General features: G+C 39.0%; 1 protein-coding gene across 1 annotated transcript in view; it reads left to right on the top strand.

The window, feature by feature from the left end:
* Positions 1–2,742: 2,742 nt before the first annotated feature.
* Positions 2,743–18,306, top strand: part of chd1 (chromodomain helicase DNA binding protein 1) — a 32,114-nt gene continuing 16,550 nt past the window's right edge. Inside the window, exons 1-14 of the mRNA XM_042508901.1 lie at positions 2,743–3,060; positions 5,533–5,648; positions 7,030–7,237; positions 8,293–8,403; positions 8,567–8,763; positions 8,854–9,128; positions 10,596–10,821; positions 11,458–11,558; positions 11,670–11,848; positions 12,029–12,153; positions 13,524–13,740; positions 13,945–14,034; positions 14,137–14,327; positions 17,311–17,499. Coding sequence (XP_042364835.1) covers positions 5,596–5,648; positions 7,030–7,237; positions 8,293–8,403; positions 8,567–8,763; positions 8,854–9,128; positions 10,596–10,821; positions 11,458–11,558; positions 11,670–11,848; positions 12,029–12,153; positions 13,524–13,740; positions 13,945–14,034; positions 14,137–14,327; positions 17,311–17,499 — 2,162 coding nt within the window. The 5' untranslated portion in view covers positions 2,743–3,060; positions 5,533–5,595. The remainder of the gene's footprint in view (positions 3,061–5,532; positions 5,649–7,029; positions 7,238–8,292; positions 8,404–8,566; positions 8,764–8,853; positions 9,129–10,595; positions 10,822–11,457; positions 11,559–11,669; positions 11,849–12,028; positions 12,154–13,523; positions 13,741–13,944; positions 14,035–14,136; positions 14,328–17,310; positions 17,500–18,306) is intronic.

Raw genomic sequence — 18,306 nt, 5'->3', positions numbered from 1 at the left:
TTGCTGTCTTTAATCTTACCTTCCTCTGTTAACTTCTCTTCTGAACTGTGGACTTTAACCATGTTCTGTCTAGTTCCCCTCAACTTTTCAATCATTCCCTAAACTTTATCTTATGGAGTTGTTCTCCCAACACTTTAACAGAATCCTCTCCAACATGACCATTCTACTCATTTAATTGTTTTTTCTTATTAATGCTTGAAAATTTTCATAATCTAATACATTTCTTTAGTGAATGTCTTCTTTTTAACCCCATATCCTTCTTTACTAATTTTTCCAATTATTTGAGATACCCCCATTTGCATTTTGCAAATGGATGCTGTAACCTCACTTGACTGCAAAACAAATCGACCTATGGGTACAAATAAAGTAACCTGAATCTGAACCTGACATATCCAACCAAAGTCTGAATGACAATAACTAGTAACCTGCAATTTTGTTATGATGCTGTTACCTCCCAAATATCAGCCCTAGTTGATTTACTGGAAAGTGGGTAAGATGAATATATCTGACTTTACTCTGTTGCTAAAATCAAGCCCAGGAACTTGCCAAATATTTTAACAAAGCATTCCATTTAACTCTATTAATTCATCTACAATTTACTCAATATAGCCTGGTCCTCCCATATTACTGTGAGCATATAAATCAGCAGATCATATTACTTTATTTGTTTGTTCAAGCCTATAACAATAGTCTTTCTTTTTTTATCCAACTGTAAACAGCCACTACTTCTTAATAAGTACTGTGAAAAATAAATTACACTACCATGAGATATTTCATCTTTATTCTGCATATCCCCCTCCCTGACCACCATCTATGAACATATATCCTATTGCACTGTTACCCTGAATATTGAAGTCCAACTGAGGTTTCAGCCATGTCTCTTTAATGCAAAAACTGAAATGACTGGTCCATCATTTAAGGTTGGTACAGATTTCTGACTTTATTGAACATTTGCAATTATATGGAACTCTATTGCACAATGAGAAAAGTCATGATACTAATCTCTACACCAAAATAAGTCCTCATTGAACGATAGCATGTAGTATTTCCATTGTAAAGTCCTTTCTATACAAATCCTCATGTGCTGCATCAACTAGGCCAATCTCTGGTCGTCACCTGTTTTATATTTAGGCTACAACTTTTCAAATTTTCATTAATTGTGATAATTTTCTGAAATCTCTTATAAAATCAATGTTTGAGGAGAATGGACGCAGATCAACTGTCACATTTTATGAGGCTTCCTCAGCTGCTTTAGTGTATGACAATATGTTTTGCAATATCTCTGAATTTTCTTTGTCGCATTTAATGACCATGATAAGACAGACTATGCTCCCCACCACAAGTACATTATATAGTTAGCATCTACTGCAAAACTGCCAAGTTGTATTCTCCAGCATATTTAGGGACTGTTTATTATTTATGAGAGGGGAGGAGGTCGAGCAAATAGAGAGAGGCACTCCAAATATTTTTTTAATGCGCTAAGAAGGGCGTTATGTTTTTTGATTTGGCTGAGGGAAGTGACATTCAACTTCACATTGTCATATTTTGTATATATTTTAAAACCCTCAGATACCAAAACAAATTGGGTTTATTAAAAAGAAAAAATCTAAAATCATACCATTTATCATAGCCAGAAACTGTGAAATATGGTTGTATATAGCCTAGTGGAGAGGGGTCATGCATTTTTTCCCAATCACTCAGGGATGCTGAAGGAAAAATATTTGCAGCAGTAAGGGTCATGATATTAAAAAAACAACAAAAAAAAAACCCCAAACAAAAACCTGGTCACACCATGACAGAAGTGCATTACATTCACTAATTGCATTCACTGAACTGTCTTAGACAACACCTGCACACAAATCCAGGTCGCAAATTCTAATGGCATGTAGTTTCATACAACAAAGTAAAGCCATACGGATTATGGTTCCATTGCCTAGGCTGTACTCCTTGAGGGTCTAGAACTTTGAGCAGGTAACAGTCACATGGTAACATGATATGTAAGCTATTGAAAAAATGCTGAATCGTTATAAAAAATATTAATAGGAAATATGAGAAGCATAGAACCAATTAAAAAGAGTTGTAATTCATATGCCCAGTGTAGTATATGAATTTGACATTGGTTTGGGGTCACTGGGGCATATGACAGGGACACTTTTGATGTAATTACAAGATTGTGATTTTGTAATTAAGAGAAAAAGGTGTTTGTTTCTTCTTCGCACAAATTTCCCCAATGTTGGATCAATAAAGTTTTATCTATCTATCTATCAATACACCGCAGGCATTCCCTTAAACTGAGAGGTAAAGTACAGTCCATTAGTGCGTCTTGGTGTTGCTTTATACTGATATGTCACATGCCCTTTCTTTTAATATTTCAAGTTTGGGAACATAAGCCATTTCTGGCAGTAGATTGTCACTCTGAGTGTGTCATTAATTACTCTTGCTTGCGTTCTGTCTTCTCTTTGCTGTACTCCCGATTCACTTAGCACAACATTCAACATTTTCAGAAATGAACGCTAAAAAATGCCGCTCTCTTTCCACCTGTCCTCCTTGCAATATCCGCATTAGCAGTCATTTTCACAGCCCTATTGTTGGGTTGAAATATTACATATTATGTATTATTCCGACTGTTCTGACAAGCTGTTTCTTGTGTGAAGATCCTCGTTGCCAGATGTGGTTGCTGATGCAGTGTGGCGAGCAGCACAGTCGTTACGTCACTGTCCGGGGTTTCCTAGTGAAGTGAACCCTACAGCGTCATGGCGGAGGCCGGTTGTCGGAAGACCCTGGATTGAAATGCCAGCTTTCTACAATCGCAGTTGACCAACGAGCACTAGACTTTGCGTACAACTAACTCGGGGAAGGGGACTTACGCGATTTTTTGAGGGAGAGGAAAACCATCTGAACTGAATCGTTCGGGGCTGCTCTCCCTAACTGGGAGATAGCTAGCTAGCGTAAGGTAGCGTTAGCTATCGCAGCTGCTAGCTTGCTCGTGAAATAAAAGAAGAAAGGACCCTCTGAGGTGGAAAGGCGGATTTAAAAATCAATTTCATTGGACTTTGCCAGGTAACATACAAAAACACCAGACAACATACAGCGTGGAGTTACTTATCCCCCAGTTCAGTGAGAAAGTATGCTAACGTTGTATGTTGATGTGGTAAAAGCCGCGAGAAGTGAGCGGCGAATGAAAACAAGATGGAAGAGGGTGAAGTTAGGTTAGCTAATTTGGGTTTGTGGTTAGTAATGAATACTAAATAAGTAACACTCTACAGTAGCCCTCTTCTTGTATAGACATTTGCATAGTTAAATATCGTTGACTGCTAAACGCCGAGTATCTGCTCTAACCGGAAAATGAACATTCCAGCGGTTCCCTGCTAAGATGAACTAGCGCAAAGTTTTGTCATTTTGTTAGCTTCCGTGCTAGCCTCGTGTTTCATAGTGTTAGCTAACGCTACTTTCCTTGGCAACCTCAGTAAACGGTGGGCTAGCATCCCTCTCACCTTATGTTTATTGAACCCACGTTGATGTAAAATTTTAAAAAAAAAAAACACGGCACGACTTATAACATATGACCCACATGGTGGGGGCACATGTGGTAAATGGCCACGTCGCTATGATTGTTTTACAAATGTTATTTTTGTCAAATGCAGAAAATCATAATATTAGCACAACACATACGAGCTAGCAAACAGGAATTGGTTATTGATAAGGAACAGTGATGTTGTAGCAGTACAGTGGTCATCTTTAATCAAACGGTTGGTGGTAAGACGATAATGGCGAACCGAATTTGAAGAATTTGAAGTTAAATACAGACTGGCGCGTTGGAAGTGTCTGCATACATTACTATCAATGTACCCCGCCAATAGCTAATATTGGCGTCGTTAGCCGGTATTAGCTAGTTAGCTACAAGCTAAACTTAAGCTACACTGAGGCTAGATAACACCAATGTTGGCATACGTCCATCTACTATAAAACATTTTTGTGGACTTTGCCAAGATAAATGTGGTTATTTAGCCTTTAGAGTGCCCACTGAGCTTTGTGTGGATGTGAAAACAAGCTGCTGTTGCGCAGGCCTGATAGGCCTCTGCGTTGAGGGAATAAGACAGCTAAGTGACTTACAGCTACAGCTATCCATACATCTACTGCCTGTTGTGCTTTCAGCTGAAGATATTCATTAAATCAGTGTTTTGGGGTGCAACGAAGACAGTCAACCTTTCTCAGAACTACAACGAGTATTTGTGACTTTTTAAAAATTTGCACATTTCAAAATATCTAATGCGCAAGTGTATTGACAGCTCCACAAGAACAGTTAACTAGTTGAACTTTAATGCAGGGGCCACAGTTAGGCAGGGGTGCTACACTGAGCTTGAAGTGTATTCTATTTTGTAAGCATGAGGGATATTGCCAACAGGGGACTGTAGTCCAGTTAGTTTGACATATTTGGTATGTAAGGCAATAGAAAATATAATCACACCTTAGGTGTAGTGATGACAATTCACTCAAATGTCATGCATACATTACAGAAAAAAATAAAAAGGCAAACTTTGTGCTTACACAATCAGAACAACTTTTCAAAATTTAGGCAAAGAAACATTTTTATCACTCTACAAATTCTTGGTGCGATCACATCTTGAATTTTAGGAATGGCAGATAATGTCAGCATGTCATCAGTATCTATGGATATTGGCTTTAAAATGAAATATTGGAATCGGCCAACATGCTGATTTCTGCTGATATCGTCAACAGATATTTTTTCTAAATGCCAAAGTGAATATGTTCAAAGCATCCACCCTAAGTTGATGATTTTTTAGATTTTGCACAATAAATGAATATTACATACACTGAAAATGTAAAATTTTATGTCATGTCTCCATCTGCTTTGGACCTTCACAATAAGAGTATGCAGAATATGATGTTAAGTACATTAATTAAATACATACGTTTCGTTTACCACCATGTACATATAATTAACTAATTCTAGGTTTGATAGAGATGTCATATGGGGAGAGGTTATGGAAATTACATTTACCAACTCAAGCATACAGGAGACACAGAGGTGTCATGTTTGTGTTATAAAAGCATGTCCACAGAATATTTAATATTTCAGCTAAGCCTGTCATCCATGTTTAGAATTACAGATATGGTTTAAGAGGGAACTCCATAAAATTACTTCCACTAACTTAGTTCTTTAAAAATGATTGGTACATTCTTCTCAACAAAGGGTATTGTGCATAACTTTAAAACTGATTTGTGATTATTTTTGCAATTACTTTATGTATATTGTGATATTGTTTTGTTGTATGGTTTGTTTGCTGTAGTCAGCAAGTCTGATGTGGAGGAATTTTGTTCTATACTTGAAAAAAATCTTTAAATTGTACATGTAGAGTTATTTTGACATGTTGTGCCAAATTTTAACAAGCACAGCTTTCGCAGATCCTCTCCATCCATATTGCTGGCGAAACATAATGTTACTGAAAGAAGCCAGCTTTGATGAAAACAGTATTTTGTAATGTTTATTATGTGTATCTTCTCAAACAGGTTAACCACGTGGAACATAATACAGCAGTTTGTCAGGGAGAAGTCTATATTTTGGACTTCAACATGGCTGGACGCAGTGAGGATGAAAGTGTAAGCAACAGCAGCGGAGAATCAAGGTAAAAGAAGTCTGAAATCCAACACACTTCATCTACACTGACAGCAAAATACTGTCATTTTATATGAACTTTGAAGCTTTATTTGACAAGAATTTGTAGTAGCTGTGTCCAATACTGTTTACAGAGAGGCATTGTGATGCACTGTGGGGTCGATTTTTGATCAAACAAAAATCTGTGTAATGCGTTTGTGAAGGACAATATGAAGATACTTTGTAGTAAGTTTAGTGTGAATTGACAAAAAATGTGGGAGGAGGTAGGTTTAATAATTTTTACAGTTTTGGATAAAAACAGAGTGATGGTCTTCCTAATTTGCACTAGGAAGGACTTTACAGAAGTGTCTTCACCAAGGGGCCTACAGTTTAATGAAAGTTGCAATGCCATGGGCAAATTAGGTGATTTGTTGTGAGTTTTTAAAGTTTTAAACAGTCGCTGTAGTGGCACCATCAACATGACTATTGGCCCCTAATTCCTGTTGGCTAAGTTAAGCCTGAACTGGACCTATTTACTAAGTGTGGTTTGTTTTCATGCATGGGAAGTTAGATTTCCTCGAAAGAAGAAGGAGAATATTGGCAAATACAGGAGGGACCAGCTGTAGAGCTGCATTGCCTCTAATCAGCTGATAATCTTCTGAAAAAGGCTTCAGAGTAGTTTTGGTAATAGCGATTAAAATCTTTTGCTTTTTTTGACGTGTCATCTCAAATAACACAATATATTGATAATAGTAAATGTGTATCTGACCCTTATTATCACACATTAGACTGTAGCAGAATACCTTCTACCTCTTCTCTCTCATTTCAGTGTCTGGGATACTTCCGTCTTTTCTTTACTTGAATTGAAATTTGTGATTTGTAAAGTTACAGATTCAAGTCTGTGTGCCTTTGCATTGAGGTTGTCATGGCAGTAGTAATTGGCTCCTGAGTTTAGTGTTTGCAAGTGAAACTGTGGAAATAGTCCACTGCCGAGTAATCCAACGCAAATCTGCACTTGCACATATGGAATTGGCTAACAAATTGCATTACCAGATGAAATCAGGTTGTGTTGTGGTAGAAGTTGTGCAAGGATATACAGGACTTCCCTTCCTCTTAATGCCACTCCAGCATGATTGTCTCATTGAAATGAATGATGGCTGTCTGAAATATTGTCTAAATGAACAGGCTACAAGCAAGCTTTTAAGTTTATATGCCACATTGTAATTATCTGTATGCAGGGCTAGATGGGTGGATGCCAATAAATTAAAAAACGGCCAAACAGGTTTATAAAAGGATATTATTTTTGATTACTAGGCATGATATTGTGTTCCGAATATGATTTGTGGATGATTCATCTATTAATTACTAATGCACACTTGTGTGTTTTATTATTTTGTCTTTACATGTGACAGTAATTCTGATGATGAATCCGGTTCTGGGTCTGGGTCAGCATCAGGGTCCGCCTCAGGCTCAAGTTCCAGCTCCTCCAGCAGCAGCAGCCAGTCGGGGAGCAGTGACTCAGGTAGTGGCTCAGATTCTGGCAGTGCGTCAGATTCTGACACAGAGAAATCCAAGGAGAAGATGGAACCCCCAAATAAGTCAAACATCGACGGAGCTGAGGTAAAGAAATGGGATTTTAAAGAAATAACCAAAATGTATCCTATTAATACTCTCTTAGACAACAATGCCCATAGTTTGTAAATAATTTAATGAAGTTTGAACCATAAATCGTTGCCTCTTACTTGTTTTTTCCTGCTGGAAGCTACCAACTGTGATTGTAACTCTTACAGAAGCTTTCTTATCCAGCCTGGAATTAGTGCTTCATTTTGAGGATTTTCTGACAATAAATCCATACTTGTGGATCCAATATTGATCATCTTTTTGTCCATATTTTATCCATAATTGATCATTTATCATTGCTAGCTTTGATGCCTATTGCTTTTTATTTCCTTTTGTCTTTTGACCAATCAGAGGTTCCTGTGACTTGCACAGACATAAAGCTCGCGAGAGTCTTTTGACCAATCAGAGGTTCCCATGTGCCCCCAGGAAAGGTTTCTCCAGGTCACTCAGTTCACTCCCTGAAGTTCAAATCTTGTAATGTGGCCCTCTGTGTCACTGCAGGCACAAACTGCTCTGAAGGATGGCGTAAGAAATGCCACACACAAAAAGTGGAAAGAGCGTTTGGATTTTTTTGGAAGAAATGTAAATAGTTTGTAGCTTTTAATGTTAATTTCTTTTACTTTCTGAGTTCCAGCACTTAGGAGAACTGTGTTAGTGAACAAAGAAGCGTAGTTCTGTATTGCTGTGTGTGTTATTACAGTGAAAATCTGTGAGATCCAGTTTAGTTTTTTGTTTGTCTTTATGGTTCCATCACTATTTTTACATCCAGGTGACATCACTGCAAAACAAATGTTCTTATAGACCAGATTGATGTTCATAGCTTGACTGTGCATTACAGAGTTTAAATTATACAAGCTTTATTACACAATAAATCCAGGCAAACCTAAAATGGTCAAAAATGGCTTAGGGCTAAGAGTTTTTTAAGGTCAGTTGATATGTTAAATTCTTACAACCAGCCACTGTCAGCCTAACAAGTGGCGATTACTGATATATTTGTGCAGCTGTGTGTGTTAGTGTATTTTTGGCTAACCTTTTACTACACTCACTGATTGCAGTTCTGGAAGTCCAACCCAAGTATCCTAGCAGTGCAAAGATCTGCTATGCTCAGGAAGCAGCAGCTGCAGCAGCAGCAGAGACAAAGCTCCTCAAATAGTGGATCTGATGAGGTTTGTTTCCCAAAACACTTTTTTCTGTGCTGTTTGACTATGAACTGATTAACACAATTTAGAGAGATCATTAGTTTGCTTATCATCTTGTACTTGAAGGTGAACAATGAATTGACACTATCTGGTGATACATGAACTGCCTGTTTAATGATACTCCATCCAGGACTCGTCAAGTAGCGATGGATCTGATTCATCCAGTGGATCCAAAAGGAGAAAAAATTCCGGCTCCTCTGAATCTGGATCGGGTTCTGGATCTGGGAGTGGTTCTGGATCAGACTCATCAGCGGAGGAAAACAGTGACGGATCTGCATCAGACTATGAGCCGAGTCACAAAATCAAAAGCAGAAAACCTCCTACCAAGTAAGCCGACAGCTGCCTTACACAGACTGAAATTATTCTCTTAACTGTTTGATTTAAGTATTGATCATATGACCTATGATCTTGTCTCAGGATGAACTTTCGGAATGGGAAGAAAAGCAGTACCCAGAAGAAGAAATCTCAAAAGTGTTCCTCCTCTGAGGATGAGGATGAAAACTACAAGAAGGTGGCATCTGGTGGGCCACGGCGGCAGGCCACAGTCAACATCAGCTACAAAGAGGACGAGGAGCTGAAGACTGATTCAGATGACTTGGTTGAAGTTCTTGGTGAAGATGTCCCGCAGCCTGAGGAGGACGAGTTTGAAACACTGGAGAGAGTGATGGACAGCAGGATAGGAAGGAAAAGAGGTAACCAACATGATGCTGAGAGTGATGATTTAACTGTTGCTTAAGACACAATTTTAGCTACATACAGATTTCAGAATTGTTTTTAAATTTTGAGAGTTGTGAGGAAAATTAAGGAATTGCACCGTGTTCACACTGAACGTAGAAGTGCACCGATTATCCGTGAAGTGCTGCCTGCTTCTTTTTGGCTCTCATGTTAACGACCTTGGCAGTTCACACTGGACATGCCGTGGCCCCAAGCTCCACATCCAGCTCCTTATCTGCAGCAGTAGTGTTGGTGTCTGGTCTATTTTTCTCTGCAAGAAATGAACCAATCTTGCAAGAAAACACACTGACAATCAATAATGAATTATATAATGGACATGTTAGATATTATATAAATAATGTGATTATGACAAATGATGAAATATGCATCCCTTGCTTCAGCATATTTGTCAGTTGTGTCTAAACAGAGAGCAAGAGAGACAAGCACACACACAACCACATATGCAGACAGAAACAAAGCTCTGCATTTGATTGGAAAAGAGCAGAGGAGCAGAATCACTTGTTGACAGTTGCGGAGCAATGTGCTTCTGGTGACTTATGATCTTATGGTGACTCGAGATGGATGGCTGCATCACAGTTGACCTATCACAAATCCCCACCCCCTTAGCTCACCTGGACAAACAGTCGGCACGCTGCCTAAAATAACAATGGCAGCTGTCAGTGTCAGACATATCCAAAGACTCTACACGGCATTAGCCAGCCTTGGCTTTCTTTGTAACATTACGGCTAAGTTAACATTAATGGTTGTCAGCTGGGTGAGCTTTTACTACAATCTTTTGCTACAGATAACGCTGATGTCTGCTTGTCAAAGAACAAAAATACTAAGACTAAGCTGAACAGATGACATGATGAGCTAACATTAGGAAGCTAAAGTTGGCCATAACATTAGCGGCTATTAGCTTACTTAAGCTAATTTTACCTAGCAAAGTTTGACGTAGTTGTAATACACAATGTTGCTGACATAATGCATGAGAACCCACGGCTGCTGCGTCAAGGACACTGCCTTCATTTATGGGGAGCCTGCTTATCCACTGAGCCACCGGATGCCCCCCTATGCACGTTGTTTGACCATAACCATAACTTTTAAGCCATAACTACGGAAATTGAAACTGCAGAAAAATGTAATTTCTGATGCTTTCTATGGAGGTGTAAGAGCAGAATGTCCAAGTGCATTGTGTAGCTGCACGAAATGTGATTGGCTCATGGTGTTCGAGGGCAGGGCTTAGCGATAGGACACTTGACATGGGTGGATTTCCACATCCATTGTGAACATGGCGTCAGAGGATATTTTAGAGGAAGTCAAGAGATACTGGTAAGACTGCTTAGATCTTCAGTGTGACAAAAACAGCCTGGGTGGATGAATAATTAAAGGGTGAATAATTAAATATCTAACACAGTATTTCTTCAAAAACTTTTTTCTAACAGCAACAGGAAGTGTAACCACTGTATACGCTGTAGAAGCAGATGGGGACCCAAATGCCAACTTCAATCCTAACAAAGAGGCTGGTGAAATCCAGTACTTGATAAAGTGGAAGAACTGGGCCCATATCCATAACACCTGGGAGACAGAGGAGACCCTCAAGTTACAGAATGTCAAGGGCATGAAGAAACTGGACAATTTTAAGAAGAAGGAACAGGACAAAAAGAGATGGTGAGAGCTTGTTAAATCAACCAAGAGCATGATCACAGCCTTACAAACAGTTAACAAACAGATTTACACAGTGACAGTGGAAGCTGCTCTGTGCTCCGCTGATCATGCAGTAGCAGGAAACTATACAAGGACAAATATGACGACAAACACATGACTGAAAAACTCATCGAAGTCTCAGCGTCTAGTCTAGCCATACACATGAATAAAAAAAATAAGGCAAATTTTACCATCTCTAACTGACTGTTTAGTAGGGATGGGGATCGAAACTTGGTTCTATTAAGGACCTGGTTCAGCTTTTTTTTTCAAAATCTGAAAATCATTAAAGTTTGAGCTTATTGATACTGCTGTCCAGTTGGTCCTATAACTTAACAATATATCTCAAGTTGGGTCAGGTCATTTAAATCCATTTATAGCTCTGCATAAATAGATAATGAAGAAATATATCGATAGTGGTATTGATAAAGACTGGGATCATTAAGGAGTCTTGATAATGGTATAAATATCAATAAAAATTAACCATCCCCATCTCAAGTCACGAGTTTGCTAATTTTTGATGATGAGAATTTAACAAATGTATAATTTTAGAAATTGAATATAGGCTATTGCTTATTGTTTAATGCTTCTGTCCTTCCCCAGGTTAAAGGCAGCTTCACCAGAGGATATAGAGTATTTCAACTGTCAGGAAGAACTGATGGATGATCTGCACTCTCAGTACCAGCTTGTAGAGCGAATCATAGGTGCACCTTCTACAGGCTATATCACCTGTTGTTATCATGAAACATTTCACTCTAAATGTAAGTGATGCTGGATTTTTGTTACTGAATTGGTCTATAATTTCCTTTGAGCAGGGCATTCAAACCAGAAGTCAGCGGCTGGTTACCCAGACTACCTGTGTAAGTGGCAGGGTTTACCATACTCAGAGTGTAGCTGGGAAGATGGTGCTCTAATCGCCAAAAAGTTCCAGAAATGTATCGATGACTACATGAGCCGAAACCAGTCCAAGACCATTCCATCCAGAGATTGCAAGGTAATCCGCTGCCCAGTCTGTCTGGCAGCATGTTGGTTAATGCCTTTGGAGAGAGATAAGAGTTATGAATTAAGTCTGGCTTGGTGAGATCTCCTCTGTGGCAGTTTCCAGTCTGAAAGAAACTAAACGGTGAGTTTTAACTTTAACACTGACCTCACCAACTGCTGCTCTGTCCTGTAGGTACTCAAACAGAGACCCAGGTTTATGCCCATGAAGAAGCAGCCAACTTATATAGGAGGCGATGGACTGGAGCTCCGAGACTACCAGTTGGACAGTTTGAACTGGATGGCCCACTCCTGGTGCAAGTATGACTCAATCAATCCTTAATTCTAAATTTTTATCCTCTGAACATCAGGGAACCTGCTGGGTCTTAAAAGTCTCAAAAAGCCTTAAGTTTAATATTCTCAAATTGAAGGCATTAAAGTTTTAAATTCGTCCATAAAGTCCTACATTTTGTTTCCAAATGTCTTAAATGATTTTTCCTGTCCTCTCACAGTGATGTTGCTCGGTACAGCTGTGTTTTGGATGTTATAACAGACTGTCAGTGATGGTCAGTTATTTCACTCTGGTATTCTGCACACATCTGACACCTGTCCGCCTGCCGTCACCCTGCCTCTCTGCTGTGTGGGCTTGGGCAGTGGCTTTGGCTCAGTGCGGGAACTATATCTTAACTAACTATATCTACATCCCTGTTATCCTCCAGTGCAGTGTCCTCTGTGACAGTAGAGATTGTATTCACTCATGTGGCTGACCATGGTGCTTTTCCATCTAGAGAGCGCATCATGTTTTTTTCCCCTGATAGTGCTACATTTTGATAATGATTGTGCTACTGATCAACACTGCATTCATTCATCTCGATGATGACACCATGGTGTTTTATTGTCTAGGGGATGCGCTGTGTGTTGTGAAAATTTTATCAGCAGTAATCAGCATTTTTCTCCCGTAAATATTGTATATATTGCACAAGATGACTAGATCCTGTGAAAGTGAAAGGAAAACGTAAAAGCTCTTCTCAGAAATAAAGACAATCTATTTTTTCAAAATGTTGAACTTTTAAATCTATAGAGCTTATTTCAGTTTTTATGGATTTCACTCTAAATCACAATCATATCAGAATCTATTTAGACCGACTTGATGCTTGATGCTCAAGTCCAGATGTGACGTTTGTGACTGTGTATAAAGACACATAGAGCAGAGCTCCAAAAACTGGAGTCTGTTGTATCCAGGACACCCACCGAAACACACTTTAACCTCACAGCTAGAGTAGATTGCTGCACTTTCTGATCCTAATCTGCTTCATTCTATGTCTATTACTTTTTATTGAGGCAGCCTCAGTTCAAATAGAAGCTTTTGTGACCAAAAGATGCTATATGATGTCGTAGAGAAGGGTTGGATTTCTTAAATTCAACAAATACACAGCTCTGTCATTAATTTTATATGAGTGCAGTCATATATCTTGTAAAGCCATTGTGTGTAAAATATTTCTGTTTTTTTTGTTACCTACTTACTGATCCTGATTCCTTAAAGATTGGGTTAGTAATCAGAATTTTTCTGGATTCCAGCAAAGCTGTAGAGGCACCTCATGTGACATATCCCACAGTCATATTCTGATGTACAGCAGGCCCTCAGTCTGAACTGTTGCTGTTTCTCTCTCGTTCTCTGTCTTCATTCACAGAGGCAACAGTTGCATCCTTGCTGATGAGATGGGCTTAGGAAAGACCATCCAGACAATCTCCTTCCTCAACTACCTGTTCAATGACCATCAGCTGTACGGACCCTTTCTGCTGGTTGTGCCTCTCTCTACACTAACCTCCTGGCAGAGAGAAATCACGCTCTGGGCCCCTCAGATGAATGTTGTGGTTTACCTTGGAGACATCAGCAGCAGGAACATGGTACTGTGGTTCAATCATCTATTAGACGCACACGCACACACACAGTCTCTACAACTCTATTGATTCGTTGTCATAATCCCTACTCCTTGTAGTTAAAGGTTAAGATGAGTGGATACAAGCAGCAAAGGCATCAGTTTTTTAATGACTCTTGTAACGTTTTTCATGTTTCACTGACATGTTTTCATCTGTGTTTAAATTTGATAGATCCGGACACACGAGTGGATGCATGTCCATAACAAAAGACTGAAATTTAATATCCTCCTTACAACATACGAGATTCTTCTCAAAGACAAGGTCAGAGGCTACTTTATTTCGTCACTTAATTGTCTTTACTTATGACACATATGAAATGGTGAAGGTCATTCCTAAAGCTGTGTCATGTTTGTCTGTCTCAAGTCATTTTTGGGCAGTGTTAACTGGGCCTTCATTGGTGTGGATGAGGCGCACCGACTGAAGAATGATGACTCCCTCCTCTACAAGACCATGATCGAATTTAAGTCCAATCACAGGCTTCTGATCACTGGAACGCCACTGCAGAACTCCCTGAAAGAGCTCTGGTCCCTGCTGCACTTCATCATGCCCGAGAAGTAGGCCACATCACTTGTTATGCTCAAAGACTAACTTAGTTCTGTCCTTAGGTCTGTCCAGGTGTGGTTAAAGGTGCAATAGAGCCCACTTTACCACAGCAAACAGAGGTTCACCAGGACAGAGGGCTGCACCACAAAGTGAGATTTGTGGCTTAGCGTGGTGTGTTAAGTCTAAAGCCAGAGAATTCCGTCCTACGAGGATGGTTCTCTTTTAACCTGATTAGATTACCATAGTAACTTATGCTGTAGACCTAACCTAGTTAGGAACAGTTTTTGTTCTGAGTTTCAGCTTGAAATACGTGAAAATGTTCCTTCGAGTAGCGTTACTCTACAATCAGTATCAGTATATGAGCAATACAAATTCTCAGCTGAGGAACTGAGTTACGTTTTAAATAAATTTATCAAGCTTGTTGATACGTAATGTTACATTAAAGAGCAAGTTACAGTAGCACTTATTGTATGTAGGTTTTTTTTGTCTTGTTTTTACAGGAACCTACAGTTTATCAATGATGTAAAAAATCAGAGCAAGAATATAATTTTATTTTATGCACATGGTTGTTGTTACTCTCACTAAACTGCTAAACATGTTTGACTGTGGCTCTAAAACAAGCCTTCTATAAAACCACAGGTAGCATTATGCATTAAGAGTTGACTATATTTTTAATCAGTATATACCTGCATATGAACTGCAGTATAATTCCTTCAAACCATCATCACATTACCTCTTTGGATTATGTTTATATGCTTGGTTCTGATTTGTCGAAGTCTGTTTTATGCTAGTTTCACACTAGAAGCAGAACAGCCATGAAGTGCGCATATTATTCATGGAGCGCCAGCCGCCTCCTTTCAGCGCCTGTGTTGAGTAGTCAGACCATTAACACTGGACACACTGCAGCCCCAAGCTCCATGGTCAGCAGCGATAGTTTTGTCGTCTGGTCTGTTTTTGTCCTTGAGCGAATCTGGCAGGAAAACAAACTAAATAATCTATTATGAATAATATAAAGTGTACATGAGATCTGATATGAATGATCTCATTAAGATAAATGATAAGATATGCATCCAGTTGCTTGTCAGTTTTGTTTAAACTGAGTGGGAGAAAGAGACAAGCAGACACACACAGACACATAGACACAGACATACAGCCGGAGACACTCAAGAAAGCAGGGGCAGAAAGGTGCTAAAAAATGTGCTCTTGGTGTGAACAGCCAGGCGACTGCAGACGAGCAGTGGCACAACAATCACCATATTGGGGTACACTGCGTCTTCGTAAACCAGCGAACGACACTAGTATGTTACAGCTAATAGATCAATCTATTGGTAGGCCTATATATATCAGATAATATTCAATCAGAAAAATTCATTTCACTTTGATTTATCCAAAGAATAAAGCGATTTACACGTCTACTTCATTACAGGAAGGTGTCAGACCTAAATATAGTTCTTAAAAAACACATGAAAATCTGCTGCATCAAGTTTAAAAGCAGCAATAATGCAGCTGATGATAATAATAATAAATAAACAAGAGTAGTAAAATACATACATTAACCTGTGAATTCATTTTCTGCCTCTCTTGCCTTAAAGCAACAGTGACTATTTTTAAAAAATTCTTCTAAGCCAATAGTAGATAGCACGGCTCACTCAATTTTATGACGTCATTTGACTTGTTTAGTGGGAAGGCACACAGAGCATGAAGAACAAAGCCTGAGTTAATAGAGCAAATTGATACCCACCTTCATAGTACCTGTTATCTCTGATTGATGATTTTAGGGTTTGTCGAGTCAGCTAAGGCAAAGAGAGCATGACTGTTAAATGTGCTTTGTGGTACAGGCCTCTCTCCTCTGAAAAAACACTTTTCAGTGTGGTGCTTAAGGAGAACACAGCTTTTACACACCAAGGGGTGTTTACCGGTCTTAGGGAGTGCTGCTGCATATTCGAAAAAACATATAATAATATAAAGGTCTTTGTGTCTCCAGAGGGAGCTGTCTTAAGTCTGATAAAAGTATCTTAAGTATAGTCACTTTAGTCAACGTCAGTTGGGACTGAAAAACAAATCTGGGGTGGTGGAGTTTGAAATACGTGAGTTTACATGACCTGTGGAGCCTGCTGTTTATCTCTGCATCAGGCTAGTGGCTCAAGACTATAGTACTCATTATCAACATATTGCACACCTGAATCACAGACCAAATTTTTGGAGGTCAAGTTGCATAGTGGTTAATTCAGGTATCATGTTTTGGCAAGGAAGAAGAATGCATGGCATAAAAGAGAAGATTAATCTGTTTTTGCTGCTTCAATTTTGAGACTTTTTTTATCTACATATTTTTAAGAAAAAAGAAAAAAAAATGCTTACAAAAATTTGTATGCATTTCATTTCTGCCTTTCCTCAAATCTTTATTTTTTCTCCTGTGAAGTACTTTATAGTTTTAATCCTTTAAGCCTAAATTATTCAAATAATGCAGTCTGACAGAAGACATTGAGAAACTCATTTGACAGACTCATTACGCTGCAAGTAAACCTAATATGAAGAGGACACAAGCTTAAAAGTTTGGCAACCACTGTGTAAACATTTTATTCTCCAAAATGTCAAAGCCTTTTTTTTTACATAAAAACTGAATGGGAACCAGCAGCATGGTACCAGAATGTGGGCGAGAAAGCATAGACAGCTATTTTTTTACCAGAGCAGAGTGCTTCAAAACTGTCATCAACGACTTTTTCTAATAAAAGTCTGAGCAAAGGAGAGGCTGGGCCTCATTTTACCCACTTAGCACAAGAGCACATTAAAAATGCCTTGATGTACAGCTGTATAATAGTGTATCATGAAGCGGTTGATGATATAAACAAACCTTTGAGACATTTTGTACCAAGTAAGAATGATGAAAGTTTTTGCACATTTAGCCTCTAAGCGTAAATAAGTGTTGTCTTGTATGTTGTCACGTGTATTGACTGTATCGCGCCACCACCACTGATGTGTATTGTCTCTCTCCAGGTTTCACTCTTGGGAGCTGTTTGAGGAGGAGCACGGTAAAGGCAGGGACTCGGGCTACACAAGTCTGCACAAAGAGCTGGAACCTTTTTTACTGCGTAGAGTCAAGAAGGATGTGGAGAAATCTCTTCCTGCCAAAGTGGAGCAGATCCTCCGAGTGGAGATGAGTGCTATCCAGAAACAGTATTACAAGTAAGAGCTGGACATGACCCCTTTAACCAGAAACATGTAGATATTTAATTTCTTCTCATAATGCACCTTTAAGTAAGGTCGGGCCATTAAACAGTCTTCATGGGTGATTGCAATCAAATTCATATCACTAAGGATGGTAAGCTTTGGGCATATTGACTTGACATTACAGAGCGTGGGAGGTGCCATGGACGAAAAATAAGTAAATCATACATTTTTACAAGTACAATAAAGGTTTTTTGACCTATCAAGTATAGTGGGATTTGATCTGAAATTAACAGTACAACAGCTAGACAGTATTATCAATTTATTAAACAAATGTTGAACAAGCAGAACACAACATTTCACAAATGCGATGTCTGCTGCTGCTCCCCTCACAGTAACCTGATGCCTCCTCTTAATCCACACCTGGGTAGATTTACATAGTCATGGAACTTGTTTTGCTAAAGTCCTGAAAGTGAGCAAGTATTATCCTCCAAAACTGAGGAAATTGCTGACAAATAAGATAACTTGACTTCAGTTATGTGGAAGTAGATGGATAACTCAAAATCTATAGAGCACAGATAAAGATGTGCTGCCAAATATGCCGTCAGTCGGTGGCAGTTATGTTAAAACCCCATTCATATTGATAATAGCGCCCCAGCAAAATACTGCCAGTGTGTGTGGTGTGGACATACTGCTTGGGTAGAAGATGAAATAAAAACCAGGAAGTTCAGATTAAAGCTGAGGTGTAACCCTCTCTGCACCAGTGCAGGCCTTATTGAAATAATGAGTATCCTGAGTTGTGTAATGCAGGGATATTTTGAGTCC

This window comes from Plectropomus leopardus, chromosome 20 (genome assembly GCF_008729295.1).
Source record: "Plectropomus leopardus isolate mb chromosome 20, YSFRI_Pleo_2.0, whole genome shotgun sequence".
Lineage (NCBI taxonomy): Eukaryota > Metazoa > Chordata > Actinopteri > Perciformes > Serranidae > Plectropomus > Plectropomus leopardus.
The sequence above is the reverse complement of the archived record's forward strand: the minus strand, read 5'-3'. Positions and strand labels throughout refer to the sequence as shown.